General features: G+C 43.0%; 1 protein-coding gene across 2 annotated transcripts in view; it reads left to right on the forward strand.

Annotated features, from left to right (window-relative positions):
* Positions 1 to 1127: 1127 nt before the first annotated feature.
* The window catches only part of GABRB3 (gamma-aminobutyric acid type A receptor subunit beta3), a 162178-nt gene continuing 148531 nt past the window's right edge, over positions 1128 to 14774 (forward strand). Inside the window, exons 1-3 of one of the 2 annotated variants that reach the window (XM_074317238.2) lie at positions 1128 to 1255; positions 1855 to 1946; positions 2118 to 2185. In XM_074317238.2, the coding sequence (XP_074173339.2) occupies positions 1176 to 1255; positions 1855 to 1946; positions 2118 to 2185 (240 nt within the window). In that variant the 5' untranslated portion in view covers positions 1128 to 1175. Of the gene's footprint in view, positions 1256 to 1563; positions 1763 to 1854; positions 1947 to 2117; positions 2186 to 14774 lie in introns of those variants that run through there. The other variant, XM_019753228.3, reaches the window with a different exon arrangement.

Raw genomic sequence — 14774 nt, forward strand, 5'->3', positions numbered from 1 at the left:
TCTAAAAGAGGCTCCTGCAAGTAGGAGAAATAGACTGAAATATGAATGTGGAGGGGAAGGTCTGACGATACAGGTCTCATTTTCCTGATAATTCCATTGTATATTAATAGGACACCGAATACAAGGTAGTTGTGACTAGACTTTTCCAGAAAATAATTAGGGAGCTATATATATATCTCCTAACCCATCTTCCTATCAACCTTTCAGGTTCTGTGGTTACATTTTTCTGTTCCAAAAATAAAATTGCTAATTTTTTTTAAATGCAACTCTATTTAAAATTAATGCACAGAAGCATGCCAGCTTGAGAATAAGGGTCTAGATTTAGATATTTACCTATATAAATCCTGGACAATAGAAAAGAAAACCTTACGCTTTATAGAAAAATAAGTGAATACAGAGGAGCAGTTATCCATTATTAACCATTCATTAAGTACTGGAGTGGCGCAAGGGTGTCCACTGCGCACAAAGTGAACTGGACTTGTAGGTGGTGTTGGTTGACCACACGCAGAATTGTGTGACCACCTTCCACACTGTGAGAAGTCTGAGGCACAGAGAAACTTTTTTGAGGATTATTCACTGAAGAAAAATATTCAACTCCTGGCCATGGGAGAGCAGACACCCTTAGGCACACGGTGGTGACATACAGGTTAGGGAGGACAAACAGCGGTCTGTGTTTTGGCCAACGTGCCAGCGGTCTTCTCATGAGAACCAGAGGATGGGGGCCGGTCACAGAGAAAAACACGAGGTTCCATGCCTTGTTTAAGGACCACGAACAGCTCCCGGCTGCTGCAGGAAAGGCACGTTCTTTTCCCAACCCTGAAGTGACAGCCCAGGGCGTCCACGTCTGATTCGGACCCCAGCTTACTGATAATAAAGTGCGCACATTCAGGCCTCTCTTTACCATTCATATAAATGTATGTGAGCGGGGGGGGGGGGTTTGCGGGGGACAGTGATCACGTGAAATGTCCAGGATAAGGGTGAGAGGCATAGTTTAAGACACAGATTTTTAAAAATGGTCTTATGTTGCATAAATAATTAATTGGGCCGCCATGCTAGGGGCTGGCTGATGGGTCGGGCGGGAAAGCCCGTGGGTGGGGGTAGGGGCGGGGATCCCCGCTTTGCCATTGGAATTTGCCGTGACTGCGGGGGACAGGTTAGGTCGGAAGAGCGGCGCCATGTGCTGGGGGCTCCGGGCTCTCCTGCTGGCCTCCTGGCTCTGCTGGGCCCTGCGGATCCGAGGCTCTGAGCCCCGCAGGTGAGGCGGGGGCTTCCCGGGGCCTGCCGCGCAGAGTTCCGCGGTCAGAGGCTCTGGCCTGCGCTGCAGCGGGCGGGTGTCGGGCCCGGGGGCGGGGGGGCAGAGAGCGTTTCCCTCGCCGCCGCTGCCCGCGTCGCCCAGTCGCAGGAGCCCAGAGGAGCTGGCTTGGCGGCAGGCTCCCGGCCGGGCTCCAGGTCGGCTCCGCAGCCGCTGGGGCGGGAGGGAGCTCAGGGAGGGCGGTTCCGCCTCAGCTCGCCCTGCCTTCCCCCTCCCCCTTCCACCCGCCGCTCCTCCCCCTCCCGCCCCTCCCCCTGCGCCCTCCTCCGCTCGGGGCCAGCGCGGCGGAGGCAGCAGCAGGAGCAGCCCCGGCTGCGGGTCGCGACGGCGGCGGGGCGCCCCCTCCCCGGTGCCGGGGCGCGGCGGAGGGATGTGGGGCTTTGCGGGAGGAAGGCTTTTCGGCTTCTTCTCCGCCCCAGTGCTGGTGGCGGTGGTGTGCTGCGCCCAGAGGTAGGGTCGCGGTGGGGTGACGGGAAGCGCGCGGGTGCTGGCGGGCGAGCCGCCGCCTGACCCAGCTCTCTGTGCCCCTGTTCCTCCCCCAGCGTGAACGACCCCGGGAACATGTCCTTTGTGAAGGAGACGGTGGACAAGCTGTTGAAAGGCTACGACATCCGCCTAAGACCGGACTTCGGGGGTGAGTGGGGTGCGCGCGGCCGCTGCGGGAAGCGCGACTCTCGGCGCTGGCGGCCTGGGTGGCGGAGGGAGGCGGCGAGCGGGTGGGGGGCACTTCTCCTGCGCCCTGCAACCTCAGAGCCCCCGCACGCCGTGCCAGCCAGCTGATCCCCGTGTCGTGCGCTTCCCGCAGGTCCCCCGGTCTGCGTGGGGATGAACATCGACCTCGCCAGCATAGACATGGTTTCCGAAGTCAACATGGTGAGTGCCGCCCTCGCCAGGGCTGTCCCCGACCCCTGTCCCGCTGTCCCGGCCCACAGCGTCCACAGGGCTGGGCCAGAGGCCTTCTCTGCCGGGCCGAGCGGCGCTCCGGGACGCCGGCCTGCTCCTCCCGCGGCTCCCTGCACCGGCCCGGCTGTGCGGGGGGCGTCGTGGGCACGCAGCCGTGCAGAGGGCGCACCCTTCCTGCGGAAGGGAAGGGTCCTGGGCTGGCCTAGCACTCGGCCTGGCGCTACGGGCTTCTCCAGCGCTCTCTCTCCTGGTCCCGAGGCTTCCCGAGTGCGGGCTGCCTCCTTAGCAACAGGCGCTGGGGAACCCGGGAGAGGTGAGCTGTGGGGGAGGCTCAGATTCTAGGTAAGAGGGCTTTAAGGTTTCTTTGTTGTCTTTTGGAAAGAGATGCTGGCAGCTGGAGAGGGCGAGGGCGGTGGTCTGTGTATATCAGAGTGTCGCGCGTGGGTTTCCTTGGTTTCGGCGGCTTTTCGCAGGGCAGGCTGGTAGGCTATGAAACCCGGAGCCCAGCACCCCCAGTCGCTGTCCGAGGTGCTGGCGGCCAGGGTGGCTCTGAGACCCGGGGGCCTGCGCCGCGCCGGCGGGCTCTCGGAAGGGACCGCTCTGCCGGACTCCAGGGCTAGTAAGCCCAGTGTCACTTAGGACTGGTGGACGCTGACGGGATTCAATATCTGACCTGTGGAAAGCGGAGGTCCCTGTGCCAATGTGCGATGTGGGTGTCACTGCTTTTGCTCAGGACGACAGGGTATAACAGAGAAACATGACCCCTTTCATTTGTTAACGGAATTGGAATACTATGCGATTTGGAGAGAGGTTTAATTTTCCGTTGAGTGGACACTTCGGAAATTGTAAGAATGAGCGTTTGGAAACCATATTTTTCCGGGAAGAAATCATTTGGCAACTTTCCTTTCGAACATACGCTATTGAAAATGTGATGAAGCGTGGTTTCAGGTACATTTCTCGTCTGGAGTACATCACAGTCACGTGAGCAAACTCGGTTTAAATGCACACTCCCCGGTTCTCACTCCAGGTGATTCGGAGCCAGCTGGAGTGCAGTGCAGCTCTGGGGTCTCTGCATTTAAAACTTGTGGACGGTATCTCGAGAAACAGTACAATAAATTATAGAAATACGGACATTAATCAATACACTAAAACTATTATTTAAATAGATTGTTTGGCAAGATATATTTAAAAACATAACTTACTGTGGGTTTTGTACGAAGCAATCTTTGCGCACACAAAACTATTTTTTTATCAATTTTTCACTCTGAACCTAAATATTTTTAAATTATAATGTGCTACTTGAAAAAAAAATTATACCTTTCTTTCACTTAGGTCATTTATATAAAAGGTGTTATAATAACAAAAGTGTTAGCAAGAAACACAGAAGGAATGAGTTTGCATACATTACATTAAAAATTAACATTACATGTAATTTACTTTTTTGTGTAATTTTGTAAAAACAATTCTGTCTGGAAGGTATGCTTTATGACTGTAAGGGAATAAGTTATACATGTAGGATTTACTCTCTGTAATCTGTGATTTTTCTCAAGTGGGGACTTCACATTCTCTAGACAAGACAATGTGATAAGAAAGTTCGTTGAATATTTAGGGGGTTATCGTGTTAAAATTATTATATTGGGTGTCAGATGAAAGAACTCTACACCGCGGTGTTGCTGCAGACCATTGCACATTTTCTCTGAGTTAATTTTGAAACTTAAGTTATCCAGCAGGATAGATCATGTGGATACCTGGTACCTTTAAAAAGTTCATCAGTAGCTGCCTAATTCATGCATTATGAATTGAGGGGTCCCAATTTTCTCTGACCCCAACAATAAAAAGACAAATTGAAGATGCAAGCCATTATACTGACTAATTTTTAATTTAAATACATATCCCAAAATCAAGAGTTATGCATAACATAGCCATAGTATGCTGGTATGCTTCTTTTTTCTTTCTTTCTTTTTTTTTTTTCATTTTCATGATGGTAATTTTTGTGGCTCTTGAAGCATAAATTTATTGTAAACAAAAATTGGGAGTAGTTAGGATGGAAGATCAAAGGCCATTGCAGATGTGACTGACAGGCATTTGAAATCTCTGCTATAAGTGGACTGGCCCAATCTGATTTCCCTTAACATATTCTCTCATGATCATAACTATGACATTTGACCTATTATGATATTTTCCCTCTATATTTAGGAAAAGAAAAGAGAATATGTGAGCGTAAGTTTAGAGTCATCACTCGATTATCTTGTTTAAAAACAAGAAGCTGTATTGCTGAGCTCCCTTGCTCACCTTTCTAGTCACACAAAACTAAACACTGTTAGGTTATGAGACTCAGTAAGAAATGGTCTTGCTTTAAGGGTGTGGGAGCTCATGGATGAGATGTGTCAAATGGTTGTCACCCCAAAGTAGGATGTGGTAAGGTCCATTAGAGGAACAAAAGGAAGGGGCACACAGAGGAGAGAGGGGAGGAAGGAGGGAAGGAAGAGGAGAGGGAGGGAGGAGGAGGGGAGAGAGGGGAGAGAGAGGGGAGGGGGGAGAGATAGCCCGAGGGTGAGAGAGAGAGAAAGAAAGAGAGAGATGATGGGGGGAGAGAGAGAGAGAGAGAGAGGGAGGGAGGGAGGGGGGAGAGCGAGAGAGAGCAAGAGAGAGAGAGGGAGATGGAGAGAGACAGTGAGAGAGATTACTTCCAACATGGAAATCTTCATGAAAGAAATTTTATTTCAGTTGGGTGAGTAGGAGGAATAGAATTGTCAGTGGCTTGTGACTGGCATAGATGGCGAGAATGTTCCGGGTTAGGAAAGAAAATGGCAAAAACGTGGATGCACAGATAAGCAGGATGGGAGATGGTGAAGGGGAGACTCAGAAGATGAAAGTGGAAGGGTAGGACAGACCTCCTGTTCACCTGGGCCCTTCATGGTTATGCCAAGGATTTCAGATGTTAATTTTCAAGAAATAAGGAGCCTGTAAATGTTTTGAAGCAGAAGATTGACACGATTTGAGTTGTGGATTAAGATGAATATTTTGGCCAAAATGTAAATTTAGGTAGAGTAATATTGAGGTAGACAAGTGAAGTTTACAAGAAAATTGAGGGTACATGATCATGGACCGTCCTTCCTTACAATTTTCTTCTCAGGTTTTCATAGATATATTTTTGAAAACATACATTTAGTGAAATGAAAACTCACTAATGTTTTAAATAAGTTTACGTAAAACATGTACATCTCAAGGTGGGACACCTGTGTTTATTCATGAGCATTTTGGGGGTGATGGTAGAGAATAATAACATATTGCGCGGCACCTTAAACAATTATAAAGCACAATCTTTATCTACTGATGCTGCACAGAGGTAATGCCTCCCAGGAATGCCTCCGACCGCAAATAAACAAATAAATAGATACATCATGCATCTACCTGTGTATTTGTGACACATTTTGCTGTTTTGTAAAACAACCTAAGAATGGATTTGAGTATTTTAATATTTAACATTACTTTGCTGTAATTTGTTTCATGAATAATGGAGATAGTCTGCATTACTGTTTTTCTTAATCTTTCAATTTTTCTTTATCATGCCCTCTTTTTTTAAAATTACCTGACTTGACAGCAGTCAAACAAACTCCATTTTGTTTTACATAATTTCCCTTGTTTCTCTTAGTGGTTGTTTTAAAATTTCAGATAATCTTTTTAAATTATGCATGGTTAAGTAATTATTGAGATTTAGTCTATATATTTCTTTAAATGAGATGTGAAAAAACACTGTCTACTGAAAATTTTTTATATGCATGAGTTATAATTCTGGTGCTAAACACTTGTCCTAGTGTATAATAAATGTGTTAAGTAGATAAACGGAGCGATGACTAAATGGTGGGAAACTATTGAAAATATAGGAAACGTAAGAAATATTAAAAACATAAAATAATTTAAAAATTTTAATTTAAAAATGCTATTTTTACTGAGAGAGAATAAAGCAGTTCTACAATTCTTTAAAATATATAAAGAATAAAAATAGCATTTTAAAGTAGTCATAAGAATTCTTTTTTAATTTGAATTATTAAAATAAGCATTGTTTGATTTGTTAATTCAAAGCAGAAACTACACATAATTTTTACTTAATTGACTAAAGTATTGAGGACACCAAATAAAACTAGATTCAAACTCTACTAATAGTAACACTAACTTCTGTGGTTTAACTTGCACTTTATTACTTTACACCTAACTAGTACATTACAATTAACTCAATCCTAATGAAAATGTAACTACAGGATTATTTTTTTCTGACTTCATGGATATACACATAAATTACTGTCTTTTTTTTAGTTATGAGTTCCTATAACATGTATCCTTAGTTATTAGGAGATATAGTTGTGTCCATTATGCTAATTCGATGGTATCCCTTTCTCATTTGTTGCATTTTCTTGTTATAAAATCCACTTTTTTAAATGTCTAGGTGTAAAATAAGTACAGTACGTAAGAACATGCACATCTCAAGAAGCAGCTTTGGAGCTGCATCACTTAAAAGTGGGTACAGTCCTACTCATGCACAAACCCCCTGCCCCCCACCCCCACCCATACACACACTTATACTAAGACTTTGTCTTTCCCCTTTTCAGAAGAATGGGGAAGAAAGAAGGGTGATCTTGGCTAGCGTCTGCTGGGATCAGTGGTCTGGAGAATTCAGGTTTTAGGCCTTTTTTGACCACACTTATGCTAATCGAACCCCTTCCCCACCATTCAGAGTCTAGAGGTTGCTTTACCATTCACCCTGCTAAGTAGGTTCTTGGGAAGAGCTCAACCCCAGGAGTCTCCTAATGTGTGTGCTGACAAGAGCTAATGGCTTTGGGAGTTCCAGGTTCTATTTGCAAGTCTATGGGACATGGAGACTCAGGCAAGTCACTTACCCCTCAGTCATTCCGTCTCAGGCTCCCCAGATGCCTGGTGGCATGCCCACAGACTTGATTCCAGAGTGATACCACAGATCACTCAGCAATGCAGAGAAAACCACGGGAAAGACGCCCACACAATCACAGCCACACGAACGCGTGCTAGAAAGCTATCCTTCACTGGTTTCTTCAAGAGAGGCAGGGGCCCTATTTAGAGTTCGCATATGGGTTGTTGTTTTCATTTTAAAGGTTGGGTACATGCTAATGCTCATGTTACAAAGTAAGCTGGGGGATGACTCAGCAGAAAGGAAAAAGTCTCTGTGACCCAGTTGGGGTTGGAAAACTGCTTATGTGGAAGGCACTCCCGGGGTACAGTCCATGAAGTGTGTTCCAGGTTCCCGTGTTTCAGAGGTAAGGCTGGTTATTGAGCACATTACTTTTCACTGGCAGCATGTTTCATGCATAAGTTATAATCATACATCAGTACTGGGGCACTGATAAGAAAGCAGATAATGAACTTCAAAGATGGATGAGAATAATACCTTACATAATATGCTCTTTATGAAGGGAGGTTTGTATTTAATGTTAGAAGGAATGGTATGGAGAGTGCAAGCAGAATGCTTTTTGTCTTTCCCCTCGGGGACGTTGTAAAGCTTAGGTTGCTGCATCTCTTCAAAGATGGATTTTATATGCACTGTCCTGTGGTAAGCCACCGTCTACTTTCAGTCAGTGCCGGGCTCAGGGATCGTATGGTGTGTTGCACATAGGAGTCGGTATTTGGTTTGAATTGGTGCCAATCTGCTTATTTAAGTCTAGAAACCTTCCTGATTTTTCTAAGTAAAGCGCTTTGGGTTCAGCATTTGGTTTTGCACAGTCTGAAGCCTGTGATAGCTCTCGTCCCCTTCCATTGGAAGCAGAACCCTTCTTCTTGGTGTGGGTTCTGTGTGTGGCATGTATATTGTCACTGCATTGTAAGGCCTACTAACCACCTGGAATCTCTTAAATTATTTCATAATACATGTTGAGGTATAACTTAGGGGCATGGTGACGAACAGTTTTATGTCATTTTGCAGTTTATGAAATGCTTCAGGTGTTTTGTCATCGTGGGTCATCACACCTGAAGATGGACCTGGTGAAGGACCGTACAGGTGTGGACCTCATCTCCATTTTTCAGCTGAGAAAACAGCATCGATCACGACAAGGCAAAGCTGGGACTTGGTCCTGTGTGTCTGTCCTTTCTGCCTCATTTTATACTGCAGAACAGCCAAAAAGCGTTCCCTGAGGGGCTCCCAGGTATTACCTTCTTCCGTGACCTCCATCGCTGTCTGAAGTAGTTCCTCCCATTTCACTTTTCTGTGAACTCTTAGTCTTCCCTGATGATGCTCCTGTGTTAAAGATGAGTAGGCATGCTGATTTGCCGAAAGTCTTTCTCCGCCTTTCTCTCCCTGAGCAGAGCTGTGTCTGACCATTCCTTGCATAGCGCCTGACACCCGACAACCTGATAGGCACCTATTAGATATTTTGTTGAAAGAAAATATGAGAATAAAAGATGAATAAATGAATAAATATATAAGTGCATGAATAAATAGATACGTAACTTTCCAACGAAATGTTTTTATGACCCAGAGTTTGGGCTCATGACCAAGAAGAACCTTTAACAGGCTAAATGTGGCATATACAGGTTTTACTTTAGGGGACTTCATTTGACCAGAATTTGTATAATTGTACCCAATATATTACCACCAGCTCTCAAGTATTCCACAGCGGTTATCTCCTTCCCTGGAGAGCATCCATGTTGATTTCAAAGCAGAGAGTGAAGGCCGCAGTGGCTGCCTAGTGCAGCCTGTGTAGGGGCTAGTGCCAGTGTCCTAACCACCAGTCACATGGCCTTTTACACTCGGAGTTTTGTGTGCTTGTGAAGGATCTGTGGAGTGAGATTTTTTACACGACAGAGAAGGTAAATTGCTGTTTTCACACAAGGATTCATTGGACTGTGTCTTCCCATTCCGGTGGCCACTCAGCAGAGCCGTGAGCTGCAGTCGTTTTCATTCGTTTGCTAGCTTTCCAGCACAGTTTACTTCTGGGTCATTCATGCCAGCTATGAAGATTCTCTGGCTGCAATATTTGGAAGATGAGGACTAAGATGGGTGTCATCTCTTGGCAATGTGCTCAGTACCATGAATTCAAGCCCGAGCTCTAGCCCGGTCTCTGTGGCTGGGCATGTAGAGCTCCCCTTTTCCTCACTTACCAGGAGGTCGCATCAAGAAATAGAACCCATTCGGAAGCAGTGGCCCTTACATATCTCTCTTTGCATTTCTCCATCAAACTTAAGTAGCACACAGAAGCATTATATAATTAACGAAAACCTTAGCATGTATGGAATGAACATTTCAGATGACTAGGAATAAATTCAATGTATGAACATATGAAAACTCTTTACATTCCCTAATTTGTGCTTTTCCATTCGATCTGAAACAGGATATTGATTCTATAGACTAATATATCATCATATTTTAACCCAATTCTATAATGAAAGATTTCTTCTTATGTAAAGTATTTGCTAAATCGACATGCTATGATTCATGACATGAAATGTATTTGTTTTTCAATTAACCTTAAAGGATAACAAAATCTACTGGTTTAAAGCTATATAACCCTGATTGTGTTTAATACGTATGTATAAAATGTTTGTTACTTGGTTCAACAGCACATCACTGTTCTTTTACAATTTAATATTTTGAATGAGATTTTATAATTGGTAACTTTGATGAGTAGAAGGATGAGGTTTTATGAGCCACCCATCATTACATGGTGTGTGTGTGTGTGTGTGTGTGTGTGTGTTTGAGAGAGAGAGAGAGAGAGAGAGAGAGAGAGAGAGAGAGAGACTATGCAAACCAAAAATTGCTTTAAAAGAAACAGCAATTTGGGTCGTTTACTGTAATATCATTGATTTTGTTTTTTCCAATCATGCTGACTCTGAATATCCATCCAAGAGCATGTAGCAGGTTGACGTTGACTAGTGTGGTCCCTGGGCTCAGTGCCTGCCACGCAGAATATACTTGGTAAATATTTGTTAAATGAATTTGGGCAGCAAATGACCCTTGTGGAAAAGCTGAACCTTCTATTAGTTTGATTGAAGAGATTTCGTTATTTAGGTGTTCGTCTAGCACATAAAATTAACCATAGCTTTAATAACCACAAAATTAACTATGAGAATTCCTGTGAACTTGTCACAGGAAAAAATCTGAATTCTGGACAGCAGTGACATTCCTATGGCCTAGACCAGTGGCTCTAAAAGTACAGGCCAAGAACTCTAGTGTGGTGTTGGAGTTAGCACAGGGGTTGACATAGCTAAGTGCCCTCCAAGCAAAATTTCCCACCATTGATGTATTTCCAAAGATACTAGAAAAAGTTTGGGAATAAATGTTTGTGTGTATGAGGACTGGGATAGAATGTGCTATATTCCTCTATATACTGTTAAACATTCTACAGATAACTCATTGGTCTAAGGGTACATTCGTGACATTGAATGAGTCTTCATTTCTGAATCTTTGTTTTGGCCCTCAGCACCAGAATCTCCCAGGAGGATGTCATTTCTTGTGGCATGGACTAAAACAATTGTTGCTTGAGAGAACGTTGTATGTGTGTATACACGTGTGTCCCACAATCAAATTGTTTCTGCTCAAATAATATTGGAAATTATGTTAAAAATGTAAAATGGGTTTTGGGTTTTGTTTTGTTTTTGCAGGAATTGTCAGGTCCTTTCATATGCTAATGATTTTGCAAATTTTCATGAAAAGGGGTGAAGAATTCAGTACTTAAAAAATATGTTTGGGGATTTTTTTTTTCTTTGTGGAGGATGGAGGACTTTATTAACACTTCATCACAAAGTTTTCTGAACAGTTTTGGGAATGTGGGGCTGACCCATTGAAACAGAATGATCTTCAGTGTGGCCCAGCACATCAAGTTTGCGAACAAAATATGGCTTCTTGAGTCTATAGGGCTTGACCAGTGTTTCTAGAAGGTGGTCTTGGAAGGAGATTCCTTGTTGGGGCTATAGTAGGGGGAGCAGGCCTACTCTACTAGGGTGGGTTGACTTCTGTCTTTGAGTATCTTATAACGTGTACACAGATATTTATTAGAATCTGCACTATACATTATGTATGATGAGATTCTATAGATACTATATATAATATGCAACATAACTTAGTATGTAATATAATTTGTTATTCATACTTACATGTAAAATAAGATTCTCTTTGGATGAAAGATTCTAGCAATAAATATGTGTACAATCCCCTCCAGCAAGTCATCTCTAAAATTCCCCTTATGACTGCCTCTCTATGTTCTATGGAGACCTCATGAATGGTTAGTGACAATAGCCCAGAGGGCAGATGCATTTTCTGGGCTGTCCCATAAGCCACAGGGATGTCATCAGAGGGCAATTTTGCTCAAGCAGCGCTGTGGAGGCCTCCCTGGAGGTCTGGGCTTGGCTCAGGGACCATAAAGGGCTGGTGGTGATGGGCCATTAGATCAAAGTAGACCCAGAAATGCAGAGAAATTCAAGGATGTTCATTGATTGTAGGGCTCACAGGTTTTGTTTGTTTGCTTGGTTATTCGTTTTTGGCATTTAGAAGCATAGAAAGCTGGTTTGAAAAAAAAGGTTCTTGTTTTGGAACTCTATCTACATGTGCTTTTTCCCATGCCTTGCTTTGTTTGGCATTACACTGTATGGCTTCAAAGCTTATCTTACTTTGTTGATGGAAAAGTGACTCTTGCAGCCTGAGATTTTATTTAATTATTGTAAAAGTTTTGGAATTTTAATTAGCTAGGTGATTTCCTCAACAATCCAGCTGTTTCGCCTTTGGAGACCATAGGGGTCTAACTTGCAGGATTGCCCTCGGTGGTGGAAATGTGGTTTGTCAGATCCCAGGGAAGGGTTTGTACAGAATTTGACAAGTCATTCAGATACCATGGTCCTCAGTAGGAAAGCCGGGAACCACTGTTTCTAAAACTACCTAGGCCGTGTGCTATGAGCCTAGGCCATTTTGTGCATAAGAAAGTGGGGTTTGAAATCTGCATCCATGCTCATTAATTTTCAGGTCTCAGACATAGTGGTGTTCATGTTTTTGGTCTGAATTTAGAATGATTAATTTAGGAGTGAAAACGCTAGGGGACTGTTGACCTGTTTCCAAAGCATAACCTTTGTGTTATCACCTAAGAAAAGTAACTCAGTCCGGAAATGGCAATTAATGCACTGGGTACCAAATTGTCCATATTTGGATTTTTAAAAAATTCTACATGTATTTCATTCATGTGCCATTTTTGACTCCTCTGTGGTATTTCAGTAATATAATTTTCATATTGTTTGAGTTCATAATCCAGTCCAAAAGGAAGAGAGCAGATGCTTAGTCACAGTCATCTGTACTGTTAACATTCAGCCCGTTTGGGACGATATGCCAGCATTTAATGAAAATAATTGTAAGCTTGGCCCTGAAAGGTAGAATTTTCATATTGCAACATCCCTACAAACAATAGATTTTCCATGTTCTACTTCTTTCTTGAGTCCTAGTCTCATTTAAAACAAATTTCTTATTCATAAAACCTGAGCCTGTAAACCTGTGTGGATATCGGGCTGAAGACTTGGGCTTGTCTGTACTAGAGATTACAAATTTAGATACGTAAAATTGTCTAATATTTTTCTGGAAGAGGAAAAATGTGGATGTGCCAATTCTTAAATAATTAGGAAAGTACCTATTTAGGATTAAATAGATCAAAATGTATATTGTGATTCAAACTTGAATGTCAGCAATGACCAAAAAAATTAATATTAACAATTTTCAAAGTGTTTAGCTCATGTTTTTCCACTGTAGGTGAAGTCCTGCTATTAATGCATGGTAATGTCTGGTGAGGGGAATTTATAGCACAGTCTCAAAAGAGTAGATAAGTAATTTCTTAATGTAGCACTTTGCAAGAAACAATTTGTCTGCAATGGTAACCCCACATATATATTCTTCAAAGGGGAGACACTTCGTCCCAAGTGTGACTGAATTAGCATGACAAACCACAGCCAACTTTTCTCTGTCAGCGTGCAGACAGAGATTCTGGTGTTATGGAGAAAAAGTCAAAGAAAGGGGCAGCTGTCCTCCCTCAGCTGTCAGCTGCCCACCTGAATGACATTGTTCTCTACCTTACGAGATAAGAAACAAGGGTCTTACCTGCCTGTTTCTCTCTCCATTTATCTTTCTGGGATTTTGAATCCAAAATTTGGAGACCTCCAGTGTCAGTTTGGCCCAAATTTTCTCCTTTGAGAAATTAAGGATTTTCTTCTCTAACATCCTTCAAAGGAAAGCAGAATGAAATTTGTTGAACAAAGGCTGACAGGAAAGCATGCATCTATTAATTGACATCCAATTTCCTGATATGCCAACCTTTGCCCAAGACTAAACTTGATTATGCAATAATGTGCAAACAGAAAAATCAGAATCTGCTTATGCTACAGTATTAATAGCAACTGTCACTTACCCAGAGGAAGGGCTCACAAATCAGTCTCACTTATTACTGGACCTGTCTCTGTGTCTATTATCAGATCAGCATAAGCATTTCTAGATTGCACTTCTGTGGAGATTTTTGGTGGTCTACCTACATTTCAGTGGAAATCATGAAAACAACAGCAATCACAGCAAAACCCTGAAATGTAAAAGGCAGAATTCCATGACACGGACAGTGGAACCTGTTGAGATGGTAGAAAAGTGGAGTGTAGAGACTGATTTGGGGAACACAGATGGCAAAACACTAGTTTGATGCTTCAGAGTGAAGGGCTATACCTATTTTACGCTTATTCTAACAGGTTAGTCCAAGATAGACTATATGTATAGATTTTTTTAAAGTTATTTATTTTTTCAGTTACAGTTGACAGTCACTATTATTTCAGATTAGTGTCATGTGTACAGCATAGTAGTTAGACATTTATATAATTTATGCAGTGATCCCCCCAAATAGCCTGGTATCCACCTGACACCAAACATAATTATTACAATATTATTGACTATATTCCCTGTGCTGTACTTTACATCCCCGTGACTATTTTGTAACTGCCATTTGTACTTCTTAATCCCTTCACCTTTTTCACCCAGCCCCCCCCCCCCGCCAACCTCTCTCCCATCGGTATCTCTTAGTCTATTTGTGTTTTGTTTGTTCATTCATTTTGTTGTGTACATTCCACATATAAGTGTGATCACATATTTCTGTTTGATATGTGTAGATTTTTAAATTCCAGGCTTATCAAAACACCTTACCTCTGTAGGTAAACACTGGAATGAGTTGAAAAGAGGCAGGGTAATGAGCTTTTCCTTTTTAATTCTCAAAGTAACTACTATCACTTAATAATTACTCCTGTGCTGTCCTTCAGTTCAACTGTTCTGGGTTGACTAGCATATGCTGTCTCTTTCATTCTAAATACTTTGGATTTAAGAGGTGGCTTCACTAGCATACAACTGTTTTCATAAGTAAGCGAAGGGCCCCACATCATATATCAAAGCAATGACAACCTGGGCTTTTCTATGTTTCTCCATTTTAGCACACTATCCAAACTTTGCCTATATCATTTCAGATTTGAAATACTGACGAGCCTTCAGGGCCACAAAAAGTTACTGCAGAAACTCAGGAAGAAGGAGTGA

This window comes from Rhinolophus sinicus, chromosome 13 (genome assembly GCF_057876585.1).
Source record: "Rhinolophus sinicus isolate RSI-liver-muscle chromosome 13, RSI-T2T, whole genome shotgun sequence".
NCBI classification, from domain to species: domain Eukaryota; kingdom Metazoa; phylum Chordata; class Mammalia; order Chiroptera; family Rhinolophidae; genus Rhinolophus; species Rhinolophus sinicus.